Genomic DNA, 25,950 nt, shown 5'->3' with positions numbered 1-25,950 from the left:
GCATTCTCCTACCCTGGGAACTGACCTATGCAGTAGCCAGGCACGATGTGAATTTCGAAGATCGCCACACTGTTGCCTGCTTCCTCACTGGGTCGACCCTCCAGCAAAAGCTAGGACAAACAGAGAGATCGAAAGAGAACGAGAAAAGGGGGGAGGGGAAATGGTGGAGGAAGAGAACAAAAACAAATAAGCCATTATATCAGACACTGTTTATGAAGTTTAGTTTTCAGTAAAACGTCTCCATCTCCACTCTAAAAGCAATCAAACCCTAACAGATTATGTCCCCTCCTACATATCCCCCTGTGGGATGGGGAGTGGAGACAGGTGTGGGATGGGGAGTGGAGACAGGTGTGGGATGGGGAGTGGAGACAGGTGAGGGATGGGGAGTGGAGACAGGTGAGGGATGGGGAGTGGAGACAGGTGAGGGATGGGGAGTGGAGACAGGTGTGGGATGGGGAGTGGAGACAGGTGGGGGATGGGGAGTGGAGACAGGTGTTCATGGGGGAGTGGAGACAGGTGTGGGATGGGGTGTGTGAGACAGGTGTGGGATGGGGTGTGGAGACCTCAGGCTGTGAGGGATGGGGAGTGGAGTTCAGGTGAGGGATGGGGAGTGGAGACAGGTGGGGATGGGGAGTGGAGACAGGTGTTCATGGGGTGTGGAGACAGGTGTGAGATGGGGAGTGGAGACAGGTGTGGGATGGGGAGTGGAGACAGGTGTGGATGGGGAGTGGAGACAGGTGAGGGATGGGGACCTGGAGACAGGTGTGAGATGGGGAGTGGAGACAGGTGTGAGATGGGGAGTGGAGACAGGTGTGGGGAGATGGGGAGTGGAGACAGGTGAGGGATGGGGAGTGGAGACAGGTGAGGGATGGGGTGTGTGAGACAGGTGTGAGATGGGGTGTGAGACAGGTGTGAGATGGGGAGTGGAGACAGGTGAGAGATGGGGGGAGTGGAGACAGGGATGTGGGGAGGATGGGGAGTGGAGACAGGTGAGGGATGGGGAGTGGAGACAGGTGAGGGATGGGGAGTGGGAGACAGGTGAGGATGGGGAGTGGAGACAGGTGAGGGATGGGGAGTGGAGACAGGTGAGGATGGGGAGTGGAGACAGGTGAGACATGAGGAGTGGAGACAGGTGAGGGATGGGGAGTGGAGACAGGTGAGGGATGGGGACAACAACAACAGACAGGTGAGGGATGGGGAGTGGAGAAAGGTGAGGGATGGGGATAAGATATTTTGAGGGATGGGGATTATGTTTTCTAAACAGGTGAGGGATGGGGAGTGGAGACAGGTGTGGGATTCTCCTACCCTGAGAAGGTGAGGGATGAGGAGTGGAACAGGTGAGGGATTCTCCTACCCTGAGACTGGTGAGGGATGGGGAGTGGAGACAGGTGAGGAGATGGGGAGGGAGACAGGTGTCTTAGATGGGGACCCTGAGACAGGTGTGAGATGGGGAGTGGAGATTCAGGTGAGAGATGGGGAGGGAGACAGGTGTCTTAGATGGGGACCCTGGAGAGAGGTGTGAGATGGGGAGTGGAGACAGGTGTAAGATGGGAGTGGAACAGGTGAGGGATGGGGAACTGTGGAGACAGGTGAGGGATGGGAGTGAGAACAGGTGAGGAAGGGGAGTGAGACAGGTGAGGAAGGGGAACTGACAGGTGAGGATGGGGATGGAGACAGGTGAGGGATGGGGACTGGAGACAGGTGAGGTCGACCCTCCAGTGGAAAAGACAGGTGAGGGATGGGGAGAACGAGACAGGTGAGGGATGGGGAGGGAGACAGGTGAGGGATGGGGATTATAGACAGGTGAGGGATGGGGACAGGTGTGGGATGGGGAGTGGAGACAGGTGAGGGATGGGGAGTGGAGACAGGTGTGAGATGGGGAGTGGAGACAGGTGTGAGATGGGGAGTGGAGACAGGTGTGAGATGGGGAGTGGGGACAGGTGTGAGATGGGGAGTGGAGACAGGTGTGAGATGGGGAGTGGAGACAGGTGTGAGATGGGGAGTGGAGACAGGTGTGAGATGGGGAGTGGAGACAGGTGTGGGATGGGGAGTGGAGACCGGTGAGGGATGGGGACAGGTGTGGGATGGGGAGTGGAGACAGGTGTGGGATGGGGAGTGGAGACAGGTGTGAGATGGGGAGTGGAGACAGGTGTGAGATGGGGAGTGGAGACAGGTGTGAGATGGGGAGTGGAGACAGGTGTGAGATGGGGAGGGAGACAGGTGTGGATGGGGAGTGGAGACAGGTGAGGGGGATGGGGACAGGTGAGGGATGGGGAGTGGAGACAGGTGAGGGATGGGGAGTGGAGACAGGTGAGGGATGGGGAGTGGAGACAGGTGAGGGATGGGGAGTGGAGACAGGTGAGGATGGGGAGTGGAGACAGGTGGGGACAGGTGTGGATGGGGAGTGGAGACAGGTGAGGGATGGGGAGTGGAGACAGGTGTGAGATGGGGAGTGGAGACAGGTGAGATGGGGAGTGGAGACAGGTGAGGGATGGGGAGTGGAGACAGGTGTGAGATGGGGAGTGGAGACAGGTGTGAGATGGGGAGTGGAGACAGGTGTGAGATGGGGAATGGAGACAGGTGTCAGATGGGGAGTGGAGACAGGTGTGGGATGGGGAGTGGAGACCGGTGAGGGATGGGGACAGGTATGGGATGGGGAGTGGAGACAGGTGAGGGATGGGGAGTGGAGACAGGTGTGAGATGGGGAGTGGAGACAGGTGAGGGATGGGGAGTGGAGACAGGTGTGAGATGGGGAGTGGAGACAGGTGTGAGATGGGGAGTGGAGACAGGTGTGAGATGGGGAGTGGAGACAGGTGTGGGATGGGGAGTGGAGACCGGTGAGGGATGGGGACAGGTGTGGGATGGGGAGTGGAGACAGGTGAGGGATGGGGAGTGGAGACAGGTGTGAGATGGGGAGTGGAGACAGGTGTGAGATGGGGAGTGGAGACAGGTGAGGGATGGGGAGTGGAGACAGGTGAGGGATGGGGAGTGGAGACAGGTGAGGGATGGGGAGTGGAGACAGGTGTGGGATGGGGAGTGGAGACAGGTGTGGGATGGGGACAGGTGTGGGATGGGGAGTGGAGACAGGTGTGGGATGGGGAGTGGAGACAGGTGAGGGATGGGGAGTGGAGACAGGTGTGAGATGGGGAGTGGAGACAGGTGTGAGATGGGGAGTGGAGACAGGTGTAAGATGGGGAGTGGAGACAGGTGAGGGATGGGGAGTGGAGACAGGTGAGGGATGGGGAGTGGAGACAGGTGAGGGATGGGGAGTGGAGACAGGTGAGGGATGGGGAGTGGAGACAGGTGAGGGATGGGGAGTGGAGACAGGTGAGGAAGGGGAGTGGAGACAGGTGAGGGATGGGGAGTGGAGACAGGTGAGGGATGGGGAGTGGAGACAGGTGAGGGATGGGGAGTGAGACAGGTGAGGGATGGGGAGTGGAGACAGGTGAGGGATGGGGAGTGGAGACAGGTGAGGGATGGGGACAGGTGTGAGATGGGGAGTGGAGACAGGTGAGGGATGGGGAGTGGAGACAGGTGAGAGATGGGGAGTGGAGACAGGTGTGAGATGGGGAGTGGAGACAGGTGAGGGATGGGGAGTGGAGACAGGTGAGGGATGGGGAGTGGAGACAGGTGAGGGATGGGGAGTGGAGACAGGTGTGGGATGGGGAGTGGAGACAGGTGGGATGGGGAGTGGAGACAGGTGTGGGATGGGGAGTGGAGACAGGTGTGGGATGGGGAGTGGAGACAGGTGAGGGATGGGGAGTGGAGACAGGTGAGGGATGGGGAGTGGAGACAGGTGTGAGATGGGGAGTGGAGACAGGTGTAAGATGGGGAGTGGAGACAGGTGAGGGATGGGGAGTGGAGACAGGTGAGGGATGGGGAGTGGAGACAGGTGAGGGATGGGGTGGAGACAGGTGAGGGATGGGGAGTGAGGGATGGATGGGGAGTGGAGACAGGTGAGGGATGGGGAGTGGAGACAGGTGAGGGATGGGGAGTGGAGACAGGTGAGGGATGGGGAGTGGAGACAGGTGAGGGATGGGGAGTGGAGACAGGTGAGGGATGGGGAGTGGAGACAGGTGAGGGATGGGGAGTGGAGACAGGTGAGGGATGGGGACAGGTGTGGGATGGGGAGTGGAGACAGGTGTGAGATGGGGAGTGGAGACAGGTGTGAGATGGGGAGTGGAGACAGGTGTGAGATGGGGAGTGGAGACAGGTGTGAGATGGGGAGTGGAGACAGGTGTGAGATGGGGAGTGGAGACAGGTGTGAGATGGGGAATGGAGACAGGTGTGAGATGGGGAGTGGAGACAGGTGTGGGATGGGGAGTGGAGACCGGTGAGGGATGGGGACAGGTGTGTGGATGGGGAGTGGAGACAGGTGTGGGATGGGGAGTGGAGACAGGTGTGAGATGGGGAGTGGAGACAGGTGAGGGATGGGGAGTGGAGACAGGTGTGGGATGGGGAGTGGAGACAGGTGAGGGATGGGGAGTGGAGACAGGTGTGGGATGGGGAGTGGAGACAGGTGTGGGATGGGGAGTGGAGACAGGTGTGGGATGGGGACAGGTGTGGGATGGGGTGTGGAGACAGGTGTGGGATGGGGAGTGGAGACAGGTGAGGGATGGGGAGTGGAGACAGGTGTGAGATGGGGAGTGGAGACAGGTGTGAGATGGGGAGTGGAGACAGGTGTAAGATGGGGAGTGGAGACAGGTGAGGATGGGGAGTGGAGACAGGTGAGGGATGGGGAGTGGAGACAGGTGAGGGATGGGGAGTGGAGACAGGTGAGGGATGGGGAGTGGAGACAGGGATGAGGATGGGGAGTGGAGACAGATGAGGGAAGGGGAGTGGAGACAGGTGAGATGGGGAGTGGAGACAGGTGAGGGATGGGGAGTGGAGACAGGTGAGGGATGGGGAGTGGAGACAGGTGAGGGATGGGGAGTGGAGACAGGTGAGGATGGGGAGTGGAGACAGGTGAGGGATGGGGAGTGGAGACAGGTGAGGGATGGGGACAGGTGTGAGATGGGGAGTGGAGACAGGTGAGGGATGGGGAGTGGAGACAGGTGTGAGATGGGGAGTGGAGACAGGTGTGAGATGGGGAGTGGAGACAGGTGAGGGATGAGGAGTGGAGACAGGTGAGGGATGGGGAGTGGAGACAGGTGAGGGATGGGGAGTGGAGACAGGTGTGGGATGGGGAGTGGAGACAGGTGTGGGATGGGGACAGGTGTGGGATGGGGAGTGGAGACAGGTGTGGGATGGGGAGTGGAGACAGGTGAGGGATGGGGAGTGGAGACAGGTGTGAGATGGGGAGTGGAGACAGGTGTGAGATGGGGAGTGGAGACAGGTGTAAGATGTGGAGTGGAGACAGGTGAGGGATGTGGAGTGGAGACAGGTGAGGGATGGGGAGTGGAGACAGGTGAGGGATGGGGAGTGGAGACAGGTGAGGGATGGGGAGTGGAGACAGGTGAGGGATGGGGAGTGGAGACAGGTGAGGGAAGGGGAGTGGAGACAGGTGAGGGATGGGGAGTGGAGACAGGTGAGGGATGGGGAGTGGAGACAGGTGAGGGATGGGGAGTGGAGACAGGTGAGGGATGGGGAGTGGAGACAGGTGAGGGATGGGGAGTGGAGACAGGTGAGGGATGGGGACAGGTGTGGGATGGGGAGTGGAAACAGGTGTGAGATGGGGAGTGGAGACAGGTGTGAGATGGGGAGTGGAGACAGGTGTGAGATGGGGAGTGGAGACAGGTGTGAGATGGGGAGTGGAGACAGGTGTGAGATGGGGAGTGGAGACAGGTGTGAGATGGGGAATGGAGACAGGTGTGAGATGGGGAGTGGAGACAGGTGTGGGATGGGGAGTGGAGACCGGTGAGGGATGGGGACAGGTGTGGGATGGGGAGTGGAGACAGGTGAGGGATGGGGAGTGGAGACAGGTGTGAGATGGGGAGTGGAGACAGGTGAGGGATGGGGAGTGGAGACAGGTGTGAGATGGGGAGTGGAGACAGGTGTGAGATGGGGAGTGGAGACAGGTGTGAGATGGGGAGTGGAGACAGGTGTGAGATGGGGAGTGGAGACAGGTGTGAGATGGGGAGTGGAGACAGGTGTGAGATGGGGAATGGAGACAGGTGTGAGATGGGGAGTGGAGACAGGTGTGGGATGGGGAGTGGAGACCGGTGAGGGATGGGGACAGGTGTGGGATGGGGAGTGGAGACAGGTGAGGGATGGGGAGTGGAGACAGGTGTGAGATGGGGAGTGGAGACAGGTGAGGGATGGGGAGTGGAGACAGGTGTGAGATGGGGAGTGGAGACAGGTGTGAGATGGGGAGTGGAGACAGGTGTGAGATGGGGAGTGGAGACAGGTGTGAGATGGGGAGTGGAGACAGGTGTGGGATGGGGAGTGGAGACCGGTGAGGGATGGGGACAGGTGTGGGATGGGGAGTGGAGACAGGTGAGGGATGGGGAGTGGAGACAGGTGAGGGATGGGGAGTTGAGACAGGTGAGGGATGGGGAGTGGAGACAGGTGAGGGATGGGGAGTGGAGACAGGTGAGGGATGGGGAGTGGAGACAGGTGAGGGATGGGGACAGGTGTGGGATGGGGAGTGGAGACAGGTGAGGGATGGGGAGTGGAGACAGGTGTGAGATGGGGAGTGGAGACAGGTGTGAGATGGGGAGTGGAGACAGGTGTGAGATGGGGAGTGGAGACAGGTGTGAGATGGGGAATGGAGACAGGTGTGAGATGGGGAGTTGAGACAGGTGAGGGATGGGGAGTGGAGACAGGTGTGAGATGGGGAGTGGAGACAGGTGTGAGATGGGGAGTGGAGACAGGTGTGAGATGGGGAATGGAGACAGATGTGAGATGGGGAGTGGAGACAGGTGTGGGATGGGGAGTGGAGACCGGTGAGGGATGGGGACAGGTGTGGGATGGGGATTGGAGACAGGTGAGGGATGGGGAGTGGAGACAGGTGTGAGATGGGGAGTGGAGACAGGTGAGGGATGGGGAGTGGAGACAGGTGTGAGATGGGGAGTGGAGACAGGTGTGAGATGGGGAGTGGAGACAGGTGTGAGATGGGGAGTGGAGACAGGTGTGAGATGGGGAGTGGAGACAGGTGTGGGATGGGGAGTGGAGACCGGTGAGGGATGGGGACAGGTGTGGGATGGGGAGTGGAGACAGGTGAGGGATGGGGAGTGGAGACAGGTGTGAGATGGGGAGTGGAGACAGGTGTGAGATGGGGAGTGGAGACAGGTGTGAGATGGGGAGTGGAGACAGGTGAGGGATGGGGAGTGGAGACAGGTGAGGGATGGGGAGTGGAGACAGGTGTGAGATGGGGAGTGGAGACAGGTGAGGGATGGGGAGTGGAGACAGGTGAGGGATGGGGAGTGGAGACAGGTGTGAGATGGGGAGTGGAGACAGGTGAGGGATGGGGAGTGGAGACAGGTGAGGGATGGGGAGTGGAGACAGGTGAGGGATGGGGAGTGGAGACAGGTGTGGGATGGGGAGTGGAGACAGGTGTGGGATGGGGACAGGTGTGGGATGGGGAGTGGAGACAGGTGTGGGATGGGGAGTGGAGACAGGTGAGGGATGGGGAGTGGAGACAGGTGAGGGATGGGGAGTGGAGACAGGTGAGGGATGGGGAGTGGAGACAGGTGAGGGATGGGGAGTGGAGACAGGTGAGGGATGGGGAGTGGAGACAGGTGAGAGATATATCCAGTTATAGGTTATAGAGGCTGAATCCCAGTTATAGAATATAGAGCCTGAACCCCAGTTATAGGATATAGAGTCTGAATCCCAGTTATAGAATAGAGTCTGAACCCCAGTTATAGAATATAGAGTCTGAACCCCAGTTATAGAATATAGAGGCTGAAACCCAGTTATAGAATATAGAGGCTGAACCCCAATAATAGAATATAGAGGCTGAACCCCAGTTATAGAATATAGAGAATGAAACCCAGTTATAGAATATAGAGGCTGAACCCCAGTTATAGAATATAGAGGCTTAACCTCAGCTTTAGAATATAGAGGCTTAACCTCAGCTTTAGAATATAGAGGCTGAACCTCAGCTTTAGAATATAAAGGCTGAACCTCAGCATTAGAATATAGAGACTGAACCTCAGCATTAGAATATAGAGACTGAGCCTCAGCATTAGAATATAGAGGCTGAATCTCAGCATTAGAATATAGAGGCTGAACCCCAGATATATAATATAAAGCCTGAACCCCAGTATTTTAATATAGAGGCTGAACCCCAGATATAGAATATAGAGGCTGAACCCCAGTTATATAATATAAAGCCTGAACCCCAGTATTTTAATATAGAGGCTGAACCCAGTTATATAATATAGAGGCTGAACCGAGTTATATAATATAGAGGCTGAACCCCAGATATAGAATATAGAGGCTGAACCCCAGTTATATAATATAAAGCCTGAACCCCAGTATTTTAATATAGAGGCTGAACCCCAGATATAGAATATAGAGGCTGAACCCCAGTTATATAATATAGAGGCTGAACTGCAGTTATATAATATAGAGGCTGAACCCCAGATATATAATATAGAGGCTGAACCCCAGTTATAGAATATAGAGGGTGGGTGTTTTGGGGTGTATTCTGCAAGCTTACCTGCTAGGTGTGCGTGTGTGTGCGTGCGTGCGTGGGTACCTGGTATGCGTTGGAGGTGTTTCTCAGGTCAATGCTTGCGATGAGCCAGCTGTCCGAGGGCTTGTCTGCGCTCCACAGTGTGTAGTCAAAGTTGTCTCCGTCCGGTCTGAGGTGCAGCTGCAGGGAGCCGTCTCCAGTAATCTGGTACACCAGCCTCAGACAGCTCCAGTCCAGCAGCTCTAACACTGGGCTCACCAGGACAGCCTTCTCCCTCCCGTCGATGAAGGATGAGTCTGCCGTGATGAAACGCCCTGTGAAGAATGACAAAGGAATAAATAAATAGTGTAGCTTGATATTGAAGTCGTAAATCATTACTTAATATTATCAAAATATTCAAAATATTTTGGTTTGATACAGAGTCAAAAGGGGATATTACTCTGCTGAGGATGTAGGGGAGGAGAGTGTGTGTGTGTGTGTGTGTGTGTGTGTGTGTGTGTGTGTGTGTGTGTGTGTGTGTGTGTGTGTGTGTGTGTGTGTGTGTGTGTGTGTGTGTGTGTGTGTGTGTGTGTGTGTGTGTGTGTGTGTGTGTGTGTGTGTGTGTGTGTGTGAGGTCATGTTGTGTAGTTATACAGTGCATCACCTAGTCTAAACAAAAAGTCAAAAATACCATACAAGCACACCAAAACCTGACATCAGCATACGAAAGAAGCTGACTTCAATCAGAGAGTTAATCAGATCAAATCAGCCATTAAACTCATACAGCATCAAGGACATGGAGTCAAAAACATAAAACTGTTGGTCACCAAACCAAGGAGGACGATGGGAGAAAAAAACCTCTCTGTGCAAAGGGAAAAAGGAGGTCTGACAAAAACCAAAGCAATAGAGTCTGGAAACAACAAAAACTTAATGACCCTTAGTCACCTTTTCCCCTGCACTGCACCGTGGGTGGTAGGGAGGGAGAGAGGAACGAGAGAGAGACCACAGATATGATTCAAATCCCATGGCTTAGGATGAAAAATCATCCTCTTTTTTAAACTGTTTAAAGACAGCTAATAGATAACAAGATAAATCTGGCCGGAGAGTCAACTCCTTGGTTAAACCCAAACGTTATTGAGCAATGGCAGGCTGTGCATCATAAACCATGAGTATGGACTGGATTCTTCTGGTCTCTGTAGAGGAAGCAGATCAGACAAGCCACATGTTCAATAAGCGCCAACTGTAGATAAACAATATGGAGATGGCTGTACGGTACTGCTGTAATGTGTTATAAACACCAAGTTGGCATGGAGACAGTTGTTGTCTGCTGTATATTATTATAATGGCGTCCGTTACTCTGTCCACTTTTACGACCTGGACGAAACGATATGCTCTGACAGACAGACAGTGGACATGATTCCTTCCAGATACCATGTGGCTCATCTCTCTCTCCCTCGCTGTTCTGTCCTCCCCCTTTTTCAAAGCCCGTCTTTCAAAGCCCATCCTTTCCCCTGTTCTTCTCCCTATTTCAACCCCTCTCTCTCTCCCCCTCTCCTGTAACCAAAACAATGCTCTTCCCCTGTCCCGCTACCCTCTAATATAACACCAACACTCCTGAGTTAGACTCTTCCCCTGTCCCAAAGACAGTCTCCTAACATCAACACTCCTGAGGTAAGCTCTTCCCCTGTCTCAAAGACAGTCTCCTAACCAACACTCCTGATGAAACCCTATTCCCTACAGAGTGCACTACGATTGATTAGGGAATGGGTTGTCATTTGGCACACAGTCTTAGACCCTTCCCCTAACATCAACACTCCTGACTGAGTTATACTGGTCTCATCAGAAAAGGCCCCAGAGTGATCCTCGAGACTGTAAACAGCTCCACATGTTAAAGCCAAAGAGTAAATGAAGAGATATTGCACTGTGCACTGCAGTGTTCAAGCTGGATAACAGAAGGATGGAATCTCTTGGAATAATAAACATCTTTGGTTTCAGCGCAAAACTTTTCATTTTTTACCGTTTGTCATATTCTAACATCTAAATAAAACAGTTTAAAATATGGAAATAATCAATGGATTGAATGTCTAAATCTTTAAGATAAACACGTCAGTTGTACAACAGAAAGGAAAGGGGGATACCTAGTCAGTTGTACAACAGAAAGGAAAGGGGGATACCTAGTCAGTTGTACAACAGAAAGGAAAGGGGGATACCTAGTCAGTTGTACAACAGAAAGGAAAGGGGGATACCTAGTCAGTTGTACAACAGAAAGGGGGATACCTAGTCAGTTGTACAACAGAAAGGGGGATACCTAGTCAGTTGTACAACAGAAAGGGGGATACCTAGTCAGTTGTACAACAGAAAGGGGGATACCTAGTCAGTTGAACAACAGAAAGGGGGATACCTAGTCAATTGTACAACAGAAAGGGGGATACCTAGTCAGTTGAACAACAGAAAGGGGGATACCTAGTCAATTGTACAACAGAAAGGGGGATACCTAGTCAGTTATACAACAGAAAGGGGGATACCTAGTCAGTTGTACAACAGAAAGGGGGATACCTAGTCAGTTGTACAACAGAAAGGGGGATACCTAGTCAGTTGTACAACAGAAAGGGGGATACCTAGTCAGTTGAACAACAGAAAGGGGGATACCTAGTCAATTGTACAACAGAAAGGGGGATACCTAGTCAGTTATACAACAGAAAGGGGGATACCTAGTCAGTTGTACAACAGAAAGGGGGATACCTAGTCAGTTGTACAACAGAAAGGGGGATACCTAGTCAGTTGTACAGCAGAAAGGAAAGGGGGATACCTAGTCAGTTGTACAACAGAAAGGGGGATACCTAGTCAGTTGTACAACAGGAAGGAAAGGGGGGTACCTAGTCAGTTATACAACAGAAAGGAAAGGGGGATACCTAGTCAGTTGTACAACAGAAAGGGGGATACCTAGTCAGTTGTACAACAGAAAGGAAAGGGGGATACCTAGTCAGTTGTACAACAGAAAGGGGGATACCTAGTCAGTTGTACAACAGAAAGGAAAGGGGGATACCTAGTCAGTTGTACAACAGAAAGGAAAGGGGGATACCTAGTCAGTTGTACAACAGAAAGGGGGATACCTAGTCAGTTGTACAACAGAAAGGGGGATACCTAGTCAGTTGTACAACAGGAAGGAAAGGGGGATACCTAGTCAGTTGTACAACAGAAAGGGGGATACCTAGTCAGTTGTACAACAGAAAGGGGGATACCTAGTCAGTTGTACAACAGGAAGGAAAGGGGGATACCTAGTCAGTTATACAACAGAAAGGGGGATACCTAGTCAGTTATACAACAGAAAGGAAAGGGGGATACCTAGTCAGTTGTACAACAGAAAGGGGGATACCTAGTCAGTTATACAACAGAAAGGGGGATACCTAGTCAGTTGTACAACAGAAAGGGGGATACCTAGTCAGTTATACAACAGAAAGGAAAGTCAGTTATACAACAGAAAGGAAAGGGGGGATACCTAGTCAGTTATACAACAGAAAGGGGGATACCTAGTCAGTTATACAACAGAAAGGGGGATACCTAGTCAGTTATACAACAGAAAGGGGGATACCTAGTCAGTTGTACAACAGAAAGGAAAGGGGGATACCTAGTCAGTTGTACAACAGAAAGGGGGATACCTAGTCAGTTATACAACAGAAAGGGGGATACCTAGTCAGTTGTACAACAGAAAGGGTGATACCTAGTCAGTTATACAACAGAAAGGAAAGGGGGATACCTAGTCAGTTATACAACAGAAAGGGGGATACCTAGTCAGTTGTACAACAGAAAGGGGGATACCTAGTCAGTTATACAACAGAAAGGGGGATACCTAGTCAGTTATACAACAGAAAGGGGGATACCTAGTCAGTTATACAACAGAAAGGGGGATACCTAGTCAGTTGTACAACAGAAAGGGGGATACCTAGTCAGTTATACAACAGAAAGGAAAGGGGGATACCTAGTCAGTTATACAACAGAAAGGAAAGGGGGGATACCTAGTCAGTTATACAACAGAAAGGGGGATACCTAGTCAGTTATACAACAGAAAGGGGGATACCTAGTCAGTTATACAACAGAAAGGGTGATACCTAGTCAGTTATACAACAGAAAGGGTGATACCTAGTCAGTTGTACAACAGAAAGGGGGATACCTAGTCAGTTGTACAACAGAAAGGGGGATACCTAGTCAGTTGTACAACAGAAAGGGGGATACCTAGTCAGTTGTACAACAGAAAGGGGGATACCTAGTCAGTTGTACAACAGAAAGGGGGATACCTTGTCAGTTATACAACAGAAAGGAAAGGGGGGATACCTAGTCAGTTGTACAACAGAATCTCTGAATCAGAGTGGTGCGGAGGGGGGCCTTAATCGACATCCACGCCATCGGCACAGTGGGTTAAATACTGCCTTGCTCAGGGGTAGAAGGACACATTTTTTATCTTGTCAGCTCAGGGATTTGATCCAGCAACATTTCAGTTACTGGCCCAACGCTCCTACCCAGATACATGTTAAAGGTATAGGTATAAGCAGGGCATATTTAAACACACAACACAGACAACACTGGATGTGGACAACCTATTTACATTTTTATCATTTAGCAGAAACTCTTATCCAGAGCTCCTTCAGAGTAGGGAGTGTATACATTTACTGGTCCTCCATGGGAATCGGACCCACAACCCTGACGCTGCAAGTGACATGCTGTACCAACTGAGCCACGCGCAACCTATGAACCCCAAAGAGCAAAGGGAAGTCAGTTACAGAGCTGTTGCACGCTGGGGCCCTAACCTATTCATCTATTATACTGAACTTTAGAACATTGCAGTCCATCTGTTGAAATCCAACTGTATGTATGTATGTATGTATGTATGTATGTCGGGGCGGCAGCGTAGCCTAGCGTAGCCTAGTGGTTAGAGCGTTGGACTAGTAACCGGAAGGTTGCGAGTTCAAACACCCGAGCTGACAAGGTACAAATCTGTCGTTCTGCCCCTGAACAGGCAGTTAACCCACTGTTCCCAGGCCGTCATTGAAAATAAGAATGTGTTCTTAACTGACTTGCCTGGTTAAATAAAGATAAAATTAAAAAATTTAAAATGTATGTATGTATGTATGTATGTATGTATGTATGTATGTATGTATGTATGTATGTAAAAAGGACTGACTAAGGAGAGTGATGCCCATGTATGCATGTTGTATAGGAGTTAGTAGCAGCAAGCTAACCCTAATGTAGAATATGCCTCCAAATCCCATTATAAACAGGTCGTGACTTAACACGCTTTAATTAAGTTTATAGTGAGACAAAGCCATGGGATAACCCCTGACCTCAAAAGCCTGAGATGAACTTTGACCAATGGAGGTCCTCCTGACATGCAGGATGAGCGTCTCGGTGATTGGCTAAGGTCCAGGTGAGTTGTCCTGGTGAACGTAACCCTGGTGAGTAATGGAGAGCTTTGTCTCTATGGGTTTAACAAAACAAAGGGTCTGTGTCTGGGTGATTGGTTTAGCAGAGTTATTTGGGTGTGTAAAGGGGCCTCTGTGCCTCTGTGGGTTTGAGTGATCTATAATATCTCTGCCTTTTTTGATAGACCTTAGATGTCTGCTTAACCTCCTGACCCCTGTTAACCTCCTGACCCCTGTATGGAGTGGAAGTAACGAATTACAAATACTCTCGTAAAAGCCGCTCCATGGTCAATCCGTTGTCCATATTGGCCGTGCAGCATTTATGGTGATACGTCCTCTGCAGAAGTCAGGGCATTCATAGAATAGAAAGGAAAAACATGTTTGCGTCACACCCTCCATACGGAGTCTCCAACCACATTTTTGGATCAAGCATAAATGGGCTTTTTCTGTAATTGAGTAGATTTTCTGAGTACATGTTGTTTTTTGAGTATTTTTCAAAGTCATTCATTTTACTTCAGTATTGTACTTCGCTACCTTTTTACAACCATCCGTTACAGAGTACAATTTTGTAGGCTAATAATAATACTACTACTACTACTACTACTACTACTACTACTACTACTACTACTACTACTACTACTACTACTACTACTACTACTACTACTACTACTACTACTACTACTACTACTACTACTACTACTACTACTACTACTACTACTACTACTAATAATAATAATAATAATAATAATAATAATAATAATAATAATAATAATAATAATAATACTACTACTACTACTACTACTACTACTAATAATACTAATAATACTACTACTACTACTACTACTACTACTACTACTACTACTACTAATAATAATAATAATAATAATAATAATAATAATAATAAGTACGTCAAGTTTGCGAAAGCCCCTCCGAGCCACAAGAAATTTGCTCATTGTTCTTGGTCAGTGACCAATCAAATCAAATGTCACGCGTCACACCAACGCAGGCCAATCAAATTAACCTGTGTATACAAACTGAACGATGATGGCTGGAAGATTTTTCAAAAAGGCAGGAATTTAGCTAGTTTAGTTGAAGACGTATGAAAGAGAGAAAAGTTTGAAAGAGAGAAAGACGTATGAAAGAAAGAAACATTTTTTTAAATTTTTTTTGCTTACCAAGAATGGCAGAGGTGGCAGTCTACAAAAACTCTGCCTCAAACTTGATTTAACTATGACAAATGTAGCTACGGATGGCTTTAGCAGTTAGCTAGTTATACTAACTAGTACTCTAACTTGCGTACGTTAGCAAACTATCCTTGCAGCTAAGTTAGGTACATGGCTAACCACCACCTGATGATGATAGCTGTTATAGCTAGCACTTTGATGTTATTATGTGTGGTGGTGGCTTGCATGGTAGCTAGCTAGCCATGTAAGTTATCTGGGCTAGCTAACAACATTAGGCTAACATCAGCAAGTGAGCTAGCTCGCTAGGTAGCTAAGTGAACTAGTCAAATAAAGTTAGTTCAGGGCCGTCGATGTGTCTGCTTGGGGGGAAATATATACGGCTGTGATTATAATCGAAGAGAATACCATTTGATTGTGAGGAATTCTAAGTCAGGTTAACAGAAGGACTTGAGTTCCTGTATGTTGTTATGATCACACCACGTCTCGTTAATCATAAGGCATACCCCCCCGCCCCTCTTCTTACCAGAAAGATGCTTGTTTCTGTCTGCACAATGCGTGAAGAAACCAGCTGGCTGTACCGACTCCGATAGCGTGTCTCGAGTGAGCCATGTTTCCGTGAAGCAAAGAAAGTTACAGTCTCTTATGTCTCTCTGGAATGCTACCCTTGCTCGAATTTCATCTACCTTGTTGTCAAGAGACTGGACATTGGCGAGTAGTAAGCTCGGGAGTGGTGCGCGATGTGCTCATCTCCGGAGCCTGACCAGAAGACCGCTTCGTTTGACCCTTTTACGGCGACGTTGTTTTGGTTCGCCGGCTGGGATCCGATTCATTGTTCCGGGTGGTGGGCAAAACAGAGGATCCGCTTCGGGAAAATCGTATTCCTGATCGTAATGATGGTGAGTTGACGTTGCTCTTATATCCAGTAGTGCCTCCCGACCGTATGTAATAAAACCTAAGATTACTAACAATTGGATACCACGAAATTGGGGAGAAAAAGGGGGTAACATTTCAATAAAAAAGATTACCTGGGGTACCAATGTAAGAAATAACACGTAAAAAAACAAAATGATGCATAGTTTCCTAGGAACGCGAAGCGAAGCGGCCATTTCTGTTGGCGCCGGAAGTTCTATGTACTGGACTGTACTTTGTCTGTGTAAAGTAGGATAACGTTCATCTAAAAGCCAGAGACTCAGTAAGTCTAACTGTGATTATAACTGTGATTTGAACTATGATTATCACGGTGATTTGAACTGTGTGAGTCTACACAATAGGTACGTACACCTTAGCTCAAAGGCCGGCGGATGGCGATATTGAGTGTTTTCATCGTTCTGTCCAAACACATTGTATGCTGACGGCAATACACTTGTATTCCCTGTGGACCAGTTTTTATCTAAAACCTTCTTCATTTAGGCTGCAAAGGCATTCATTTCCTCCTTATCTAGATTTAATGGAGAGAGGGCTGAAAAAAAGGTTAAAATATGGGTACTTTCTTTGTGAAGCCAAGTGAATGATAGGCCAGTCGTATGAAGCCAAGTGGATGATAGGCCAGTCGTATGAAGCCAAGTGGATGATAGGCCAGTCGTATGAAGCCAAGTGGATGATAGGCCAGTCGTATGAAGCCAAGTGGATGATAGGCCAGTCGTATGAAGCCAAGTGGATGATAGGCCAGTCGTATGAAGCCAAGTGGATGATAGGCCAGTCGTATGAAGCCAAGTGGATGATAGGCCAGTCGTATGAAGCCAAGTGGATGATAGGCCAGTCGTATGAAGCCAAGTGGATGATAGGCCAGTCGTATGAAGCCAAGTGGATGATAGGCCAGTCGTATGAAGAAAGAGTAAATACAGAAAGATGGAAAAAAATGATGATTTTTACTTCATCTTTGTCCTCATTTCACAGACTTACCATCCAGAGGGACACAAATTATTCTCTGTCTCAGTTTAACACTCGTGGTCCGGTTTCCCAAAAAGCATCTTATAGGAGAAGTTTACTCAAAATCCTGAAACTCCCAAGTGATTCCATACATTAAACCTACACTGAACAAACTATAAACACAACATGGAACAGTTTCTAAGATGTTACTGAGTTACAGTTCATATAAGGAAATCAGTCAATTGAAGTAAATTCATTAGGTCCTAATCTATGGATTTCACATGACTGGGAATACAGATATGCATCTGTTGGTCACAGATACCTTAAAAAGCAAAAGGTAGGGGCGTGGATCAGAAAACCAGTCAGTATCTGGAGTGACCTGGTTTATTTTTATATTTTGGTAAGCCGGGCCTGGCCCCTGTCTGATCCAGTGTTGCTGTGGAAACCAAACAGAAAACACAGCCGTCGTGGCTCAGTCTTTTGGTTTTATGGTTGTATTTACCGACCCAGTGGGAGGAACGAAACCGCTGGCCGGCCAAACCACGATTCACAAGCCACTGAGTCCGACTTCGCCAAGGTTGTGTCGGTTCGCCGTCAGGGGACTGTATAGATCCATGTTTGGCAGTCATTCTCTCGGCTACATGGTCTGCTCTGTTCACCGTCAGCCAGGGACTTGTAACGCCTCAACCGTTCAGGGTGAAGTGAAGGTTTCTGATGTTCAACCACTTTAAAGCCTGAACCCTGCTGGATGTCTCCTGGCAGGGTTGACAGATGGGGCCACCCAGCACTTCCTAGAGTGAAGCTGGCTGCAGACACACTATAACTGCATCCCAAATGGCACATGCAGCCTATAGTGTCAGTCAGGCCATCTGGTTTGGCAAGCAGCGATGGCACAGAGACGCTAGGCTACAACACTAACACTTCTTTTTAGAGGGAGTAACGTCAACACCAGAGACAGATTATTATAAACCAGGAGCCCTTGTTGTTGGAGGCTGCTTCTGTCCTCAAGAGCTGCAGAGAGAGAGAGAGAGAGAGAGCCCAGAGACTAATTTAATGTAATGTTAGAGTTGTCCAGTGGGAAACAGAAAGCCTGCTGGGAGTGAAGTCTTACTGTAGAGAATGTGTGGCTTGGCATCAGGAGCTGGTGGTGACATACAGCACATCTCTCACCTCAACTGTTTCTTTAACACTCCCCCCCCTCTCTCTCTCTCTATCCCCCCCATCTCTCTATCCCCCCCCCTCTCTCTCTATTCCCCCTCTCTCTCTCTATTCCCCCTCTCTCTCTCTATTCCCCCTCTCTCTCTCTCTATCTCTCTATCCCCCCTCTCTCTCTATTCCCCCTCTCTCTCTCTATTCCCCCTCTCTCTCTCTATTCCCCCTCTCTCTCTCTATTCCCCCTCTCTCTATTCCCCCTCTCTCTCTCTCTATTCCCCCTCTCTCTCTCTATTCCCCCTCTCTCTCTCTCTCTATTCCCCCTCTCTCTCTCTCTCTCTCTCTCTCTATTCCCCCCTCTCTCTCTCTCTCTATTCCCCCTCTCTCTCTCTCTCCTCTCTCTCTCCCTATTCCCCCTCTCTCTCTCTCCCTCTCTCTCTCTCTATTCCCCCTCTCTCTCTATTCCCCCTCTCTCTATTCCCCCTCTCTCTCTCTATTGCCCCCTCTCTCTCTATTGCCCCCTCTCTCTCTCTATTGCCCCCTCTCTCTCTATCCCCCTCTCTCTATATTCCCCCCTCTCTCTCTCTATCCCCCTCTCTCTCTATTCCCCCTCTCTCTCTATTCCCCCCTCTCTCTATTCCCCCCCTCTCTCTCTATTCCCCCCCTCTCTCTATTCCCCCCTCTCGCTCTATTCCCACCCTCTATTCCCTCTCTCTCACTTACTCACTGTATACCCCCCCTCTCTCTCGCTCTATTCCCACCCTCTATTCCCTCTCTCTCTCACTTACTCATGGCATACCCCCCTCTCTCTTTCACCAGACAGTTTTTTCTGTTTGGCTGAACTAACTCAGTAATTCGCCTTAGAGACCATTAGCAAACCTTTCCATTGATAGCTGGCCATTACTTCCTCTGGGTTGAAAGACATTTATGAAAAGTAGCACAGTGCCAGAAGTGCTACTTGCTGGTCTCCCTCCAATCAGTGTCCCTCAAATAATGGACTGGTCCTACTTTTTGCAGTCTAAACTTTTGATGAAAGTTTGTATGGAACAATATGCAGCTCCCTATAGGCCAACAGGATGAATGGACATAAATTAAATTCTGTGTCTGTCTCACCCTCTACACATATTAATCTCTGTGGTGTCTTCCCCATCTCTCTCTAGCTCTCTCTCTGCCCCCCCTCTCTCTGTCCCACTCTCTCTCTCTGCCCCCCACCTCTCTCCCATCTCTCTCTCTGCCCCCACCTCTCTCTGTCCCACTCTCTCTCTCTGCCCCCCACCTCTCTCCCATCTCTCTCTCTGCCCCCTCCCTCTCTCTGTACCACTCTCTCTGCCCCCCACCTCTCTCCCATCTCTCTCTCTGCCCCCACCTCTCTCCCATCTCTCTCTCTGCCCCCTCTCTCTGCACCACTCTCTCTCTCTGCCCCCCACCTCTCTCCCATCTCTCTCTGCCCCCACCTCTCTCTGTACCACTCTCTCTCTCTGCCCCCCACCTCTCTCCCAGCTCTCTCTGCCCCCACCTCTCTCCCATCTCTCTCTCTGCCCCCCCTCTCTCTGTACCACTCTCTCTCTCTCTGCCCCCCACCTCTCTCCCATCTCTCTCTCTGCCCCCTCTCTCTGTACCACTCTCTCTCTCTGTCCCCACTTCTCTCCCAGCTCTCTCTCTGCCCCCACTTCTCTATCTCTCTCTCTGCCCCCACTCTCTCTCTCTGTACCACTCTCTCTCTCTGCCCCCACTCTCTCTCTCTGCCCCCACTTCTCTATCTCTCTCTCTGCCCCCTCTCTCTGTACCACTCTCTCTCTGCCCCCCTCTCTCTGTACCACTCGCTCTCTCTGCCCCCCTCTCTGTGCCCCCCTCTCTGTACCACTCTCTCTGCCCCCACTCTCTCTGTACCACTCTCTCTCTCTGCCCCCCCCTCTGTACCACTCTCTCTCTCTCTGCCCCCCTTCTCTCTCTCCCACTCTCTCTCTCTGCTCCCCACCTCTCTCCCATCTCTCTCTCTGCCCCCACTTCTCTATCTCTCTCTCTGCCCCCACTTCTCTATCTCTCTCTCTGCCCCCTCTCTCTGTCCCACTCTCTCTCTCTGCCCCCCTCTGTACCACTCTCTCTCTCTCTCTCTCTCTCTCTCTCTCTCTCTGCCCCCCTTCTCTCTCTTCCAGCTCTCTCTCTGCCCCCCACTTCTCTCCCAGCTCTCTCTCTGCCCCCACTTCTCTCCCAGCTCTCTCTCTGCCCCCCACTTCTCTCCCAGCTCTCTCTCTGCCCCCACTTCTCTATCTCTCTCTCTGCCCCCCTCTCTCTGTCCCATCTCTCTCTCTGCCCCCTCTCTCTGTACCACTCGCTCTCTTTGCCCCCTCTCTCTGTACCACTCACTCTCTCTGCCCCCACTCTCTCTCACTCTGCCCCCACTCTCTCTCTCTCTGCCCCCCCTCTCTCTGTACCACTCGCTCTCTCTGCCCCCCACTCTCTCTCTCTCTGCCCCCCACTTCTCTCTCTCTCTCTCTGCCCCCCACCCTCTCTGTCCCACTCTCTCTCTCTGACCCCACCTTCTCTCCCATCTCTCTCTCTGCCCCCTCTGTCTCTCTCATCTCTCTCTCTGCCCCCCCTGTCTCTGTACCACTCGCTCTCTCTCTCTCTGCTCCCCACTTCTCTCTCTCTCTGCCCCCCACTTCTCTATCTCTCTCTCTGCCCCCTCTCTCTCTGTACCACTCTCCCTCTCTGCCCCCACTTCTCTCTCTCTGCCCCCCACTTCTCTCTCTCTGCCCCCTCCCCCACTTCTCTCTCTCTGCCCCCTCTCTCTGTACCACTCGCTCTCTCTCTCTCTGCCCCCCACTTCTCTATCTCTCTCTCTGCCCCCCACTCTCTCTCTGCCCCCCTCTCTCTCTGTACCATTCTCCCTCTCTGCCCCCTCTCTCTGTACCACTCTCTCTCTCTGCCCCCCTCTCTCTGTACCACTCGCTCTCTCTGCCCCCCACCACACACACTTCTCTCTCTCTCTGCCCCCTCTCTCTGTACCACTCTCTCTCTCTGCCCCCTACTCTCTCTCTCTGCCCCCCCTCCCAATTCAATTCAAGGGCTTTATTGGCATGGGAAACATGTGTTAACATTGCCAAAGCAAGTGAGGTAGACAACATACAAAGTGAATATATAAGGTGAAAAACAACAAAAATGAACAGTAAACATTACACATACAGAAGTTTCAAAACAGTAAAGACATTACAAATGTCATATATATATATATATATATATATATATATATATATATATATATATATATATATATATATATATATATATATATATATATACAATTTACAAATAGTTAAAGGACACAAGATAAAATAAATAAGCATAAATATGGGTTGTATTTACAATGGTTGCCCTTTTCTCGTGGCAACGGGTCACAAATCTTGCTGCTGTGATGGCACACTGTGGAATTTCACCTAGTAGATATGGGAGTTTTTCAAAATTGGATTTGTTTTCGAATTCTTTGTGGATCTGTGTGATCTGGGGGAAATATGTATCTCTAATATGGTCATACATTGGGCAGGAGGTTAGGAAGTGCAGCTCAGTTTCCACCTCATTTTGTGGGCAGTGAGCACATAGCCTGTCTTCTCTTGAGAGCCATGTCTGCCTACGGCGGCCTTTCTCAATAGCAAGGCTATGCTCACTGAGTCTGTACATAGTCAAAGCTTTCCTTAATTTTGGGTCAGTCACAGTGGTCAGGTATTCTGCCGCTGTGTACTCTCTGTGTAGGGCCAAATAGCATTCTAGTTTGCTCTGTTTTTTGTTAATTCTTTACAATGTGTTAAGTAATTATCTTTTTGTTTTCTCATGATTTGGTTGGGTCTAATTGTGCTGTTGTCCTGGGGCTCTGCAGGGTGTGTTTGTGTTTGTGAACAGAGCCCCAGGACCAGCTTGCTTAGGGGACTCTTCTCCAGGTTCATCTCTCTGTTTGTGATGGCTTTGTTATGGAAGGTTTGTGAATCGCTTCCTTTTAGGTGGTTGTAGAATTTAATGGCTCTTTTCTGGATTTTGATAATTAGTGGGTATCGGCCTAATTCTGCTCTGCATGCATTATTTGGTGTTTTACGTTGTACACAGAGGATATTTTTGCAGAATTCTGCGTGCAGAGTCTCAATTTGGTGTTTGTCCCATTTTGTGAAGTCTTGGTTGGTGAGCGGACCCCAGACCTCACAACTATAAAGGGCAATGGGCTCTATGACTGATTCAAGTATTTTTAGCCAAATCCTAATTGGTATGTTGAAATTTATGTTTCTTTTGATGGCATAGAATGCCCTTCTTGCCTTGTCTCTCAGATCGTTCACAGCTTTGTGGAAGTTACCTGTGGCGCTGATGTTTAGGCCAAGGTATGTATAGTTTTTTGTGTGCTCTAGGGCAACAGTGTCTAGATGGAATTTGAATTTGTGGTCCTGGTGACTGGACCTTTTTTGGAACACCATTATTTTGGTCTTACTGAGATTTACTGTCAGGGCCCAGGTCTGACAGAATCTGTGCATAAGATCTAGGTGCTGCTGTAGGCCCTCCTTGGTTGGTGACAGAAGCACCAGATCATCAGCAAACAGCAGACATTTGACTTCGGATTCTAGCAGGGGGAGGCCGGGTGCTGGGTCCCTCCCTCTGTACCACTCGCTCTCTCTGCCCCCCACTTCTCTCTCTCTCTCTCTACCCCCCACTTCTCTCTCTCGCTCTCTCTGCCCCCACTTCTCTCTCTCTGCCCCCCACCTCTCTCTCTCTCTCTACCCCCCACTTCTCTCTCTCTCTCGCTCGCTCTCCCTGCCCCCCCACTTCTCTCTCTCTCTCTCTGCCCCCCACTTCTATCTCTCGCTCTCTCTGCCCCCCACTTCTCTCTCTCTGCCCCCTCTCTCTGTACCACTCGCTCTCTCTCTCTCTGCCCCCACTTCTCTCTCTCTCGCTCTCCCTGCCCCCCCCACTTCTCTCTCTCTCTCTCTGCCCCCCCACTTCTCTCTCTCGCTCTCTCTGCCCCCCCCACTTCTCTCTCTCTGCCCCCCACCTCTCTCTCTCTCTCTACCCCCCCCTTCTCTCTCTCTCGCTCGCTCTCCCTGCCCCCCACTTCTCTCTCTCTCTCTCTGCCCCCCACTTCTATCTCTCGCTCTCTCTGCCCCCCCCACTTCTCTCTCTCTGCCCCCCTCTCTCTGTACCACTCGCTCTCTCTCTCTCTGCCCCCACTTCTCTCTCTCTCTCTGCCCCCACTCTCTCTCTCTGCCCCCACTCTCTCTCTCTGCCCCCCACTTCTCTATCTCTCTCTCTGCCCCCTCTCTCTCTGTACCACTCTCCCTCTCTGCCCCCTCTCTCTGTACCACTCTCTCTCTCTGCCCCCCTCTCTCTGTACCACTCGCTCTCTCTGCCCCCCACTTCTCTCTCTCTCTGCCCCCTCTCTCTGTACCACTCTCTCTCTCTGCCCCCACTCTCTCTCTCTGCCCCCCTCTCTCTGTACCACTCTCTCTCTCTGCCCCCACTCTCTCTCTCTGCCCCCCTCCCTCTGTACCACTCTCTCTCTCTGCCCCCCTCTCTCTGTACCACTCGCTCTCTCTGCCCCCCCCCACTTCTCTCTCTCTCTCTCTGCCCCCTCTCTCTCTGTACCACTCTCCCTCTCTGCCCCCTCTCTCTGTACCACTCTCTCTCTCTGCCCCCTCTCTCTGTACCACTCGCTCTCTCTGCCCCCCCCACTTCTCTCTCTCTCTGCCCCCTCTCTCTGTACCACTCTCTCTCTCTGCCCCCACTCTCTCTCTCTGCCCCCCCCACTCTGTACTCTCTCTCTCTCTGCCCCCCTCTCTCTCTCTGCCCCCCTCCCCCCTGTACCACTCTCTCTCTCTGCCCCCCTCTCTCTCTGTGCCACTCGCTCTCTCTGCCCCCCCACTTCTCTCTCTCTCTCTCCTGCCCCCCCCACTTCTCTCTCTACCCCCCACACTTCTCTCTCTCTCGCTCTCCCTGCCCCCCCCTCCCCACTTCTCTCTCTCTCGCTCTCCCTGCCCCCCCTCCCCACTTCTCTCTCTCTCTCTGCCCCCCCACTTCTCTCTCTCTCTGCCCCCTCCCTCTGTACCACTCTCTCTCTCTGCCCCCTCTCTCTGTACCACTCGCTCTCTCTGCCCCCCACTTCTCTCTCTCTCTGCCCCCCTCTCTCTGTACCACTCTCTCTCTGCCCCCCTCCCCTCTGTACCACTCTCTCTCTCTGCCCCCCACTTCTCTCTCTCTCTCTCTCTCTACCCCCCCACTTCTCTCTCTCTTCTCTCTCTCTCCCACTCTCCCTGCCACCCCCCACTTCTCTCTCTCTCTCTCTGCCCCCACTTCTCTCTCTCTGCCCCCCCCACTTCTCTCTCTCTGCCCCCCACTTCTCCCTCTCTCTCTCTGCCCCCCACTTCTCTCTCTCCCTCTCTCTCTGCCCCCCATCTCTGTGTGTGACTGTTTTAGTTCTCCCCCAACCCTCTTAAAGAGGCCCTCCTAATGTAACCAGTTATGCATAAAGAGACAGGGTCATGGTCAAAAACAGTATGGACAGACGATAGACAGACACAATGTATATACATGCTGCTCTGACCATCTTTACCATCTAGCCTGTATATAGTCCTGCTAATGGAAAAGTAGCCCTGCAAAATCTCAAAACATGTTAATGTCAATGAAGTTATCCTTCCGTTCTATATTTGCATTTTGTGTTACAGCGTTGATTACAGAGTAAGTGAGTTGTCCAACCTTCCTCGTTCCTGGTCCATCTGGCATAGGCAAGGTCGGAGGTGTAATCGCATGTACCGGTATCAAAGCTACAGGATCCGGGTAACAGCTGCTGCGCCCCAACAAGCACAGGGACTGGAGGACAAGGAGAGGAAGAACAATATTTACAGCTATGTAGCTTTTGGTACGCGTAGGCCATTGGCTTGCTGCAAAAGGTGTGGGCTTCTGTTTTATATCATGCACACAGTCAGTGGTTCTTTCAAGGCAGAGCATGCTGCACTACAATGAATCATTCATTTAAACTGTCATGAGCGTCTACTGCGCCCAGAAAGAAAAAGTAAAAACTAACGGAATCAGAACTTGAAGAGGAAATCAAATAGGCTATGTGGCGCGGACACAGCCAACGTTTGAGTGTCCGAAAAATAACGGTGCAGCTTCTTTGATTAACTTTGAAAATAATGGTTTAAAAAATAATTTAAAAAAAGGCTGCAACTTACCCAGAAAAACGAGATGGTAAATGCTGTTCATATTGAGGCTGCAGCGAGACTCATGAACTTCTCACTCGTAGATTCCAGAGGGGGAAACCACCACAAAACGACGCGATCTATCTTCTGTACTGCCAAGCTCGTCTACAGTTCAACCACCAACACTCACAGCAACAGGGCACGAGCAGTCGCTCAGCTGTTACCGGTCCGTTTACATGGTTTAATCCAACTGGAAAGACGCTTGGCACTCGGGGCGGGAGAGGAGGAGAGTGAGGAAGCGCCTGACTGTAATGCAGTCCAGATTCTACCAGCTAGTGGACTCATCGCCACGGGGAATCTGTGTAGGCTACTCCGCCTCCTGCAACTCTTTCTCTCCCTAACTAACACTGTGGATGAAATCACAGGCATTCCATATCAAACAACTCCCTCCTTTCGGAAGTAGCCATTCTTTATGTTACACTTCATTAAGTTGCATAGATACAACGTAGTTACATGTAGTCTCATTTTATGTATTAGTTTAATTCCAAGTAATTGCTTAGGATATGTTCCGGGGAGCTTGTGAGAATAACATTGATGTA

At 50.7% G+C, this 25,950-nt stretch overlaps 1 protein-coding gene across 1 annotated transcript in view; it reads right to left on the bottom strand.

Moving 5' to 3' along the window:
- The window catches only part of LOC118357974 (MAM domain-containing protein 2-like), a 48,739-nt gene extending 22,997 nt beyond the window's left edge, over positions 1-25,742 (bottom strand). Inside the window, 4 exon segments of the mRNA XM_052479313.1 lie at positions 26-110; positions 8,645-8,895; positions 24,909-25,022; positions 25,385-25,742. Coding sequence (XP_052335273.1) covers positions 26-110; positions 8,645-8,895; positions 24,909-25,022; positions 25,385-25,415 — 481 coding nt within the window. The 5' untranslated portion in view covers positions 25,416-25,742.
- Positions 25,743-25,950: the final 208 nt, after the last annotated feature.

This window comes from Oncorhynchus keta, chromosome 25 (genome assembly GCF_023373465.1).
Source record: "Oncorhynchus keta strain PuntledgeMale-10-30-2019 chromosome 25, Oket_V2, whole genome shotgun sequence".
In the NCBI taxonomy this organism is placed as follows: Eukaryota; Metazoa; Chordata; class Actinopteri; order Salmoniformes; family Salmonidae; genus Oncorhynchus; species Oncorhynchus keta.
The sequence above is the reverse complement of the archived record's forward strand: the minus strand, read 5'-3'. Positions and strand labels throughout refer to the sequence as shown.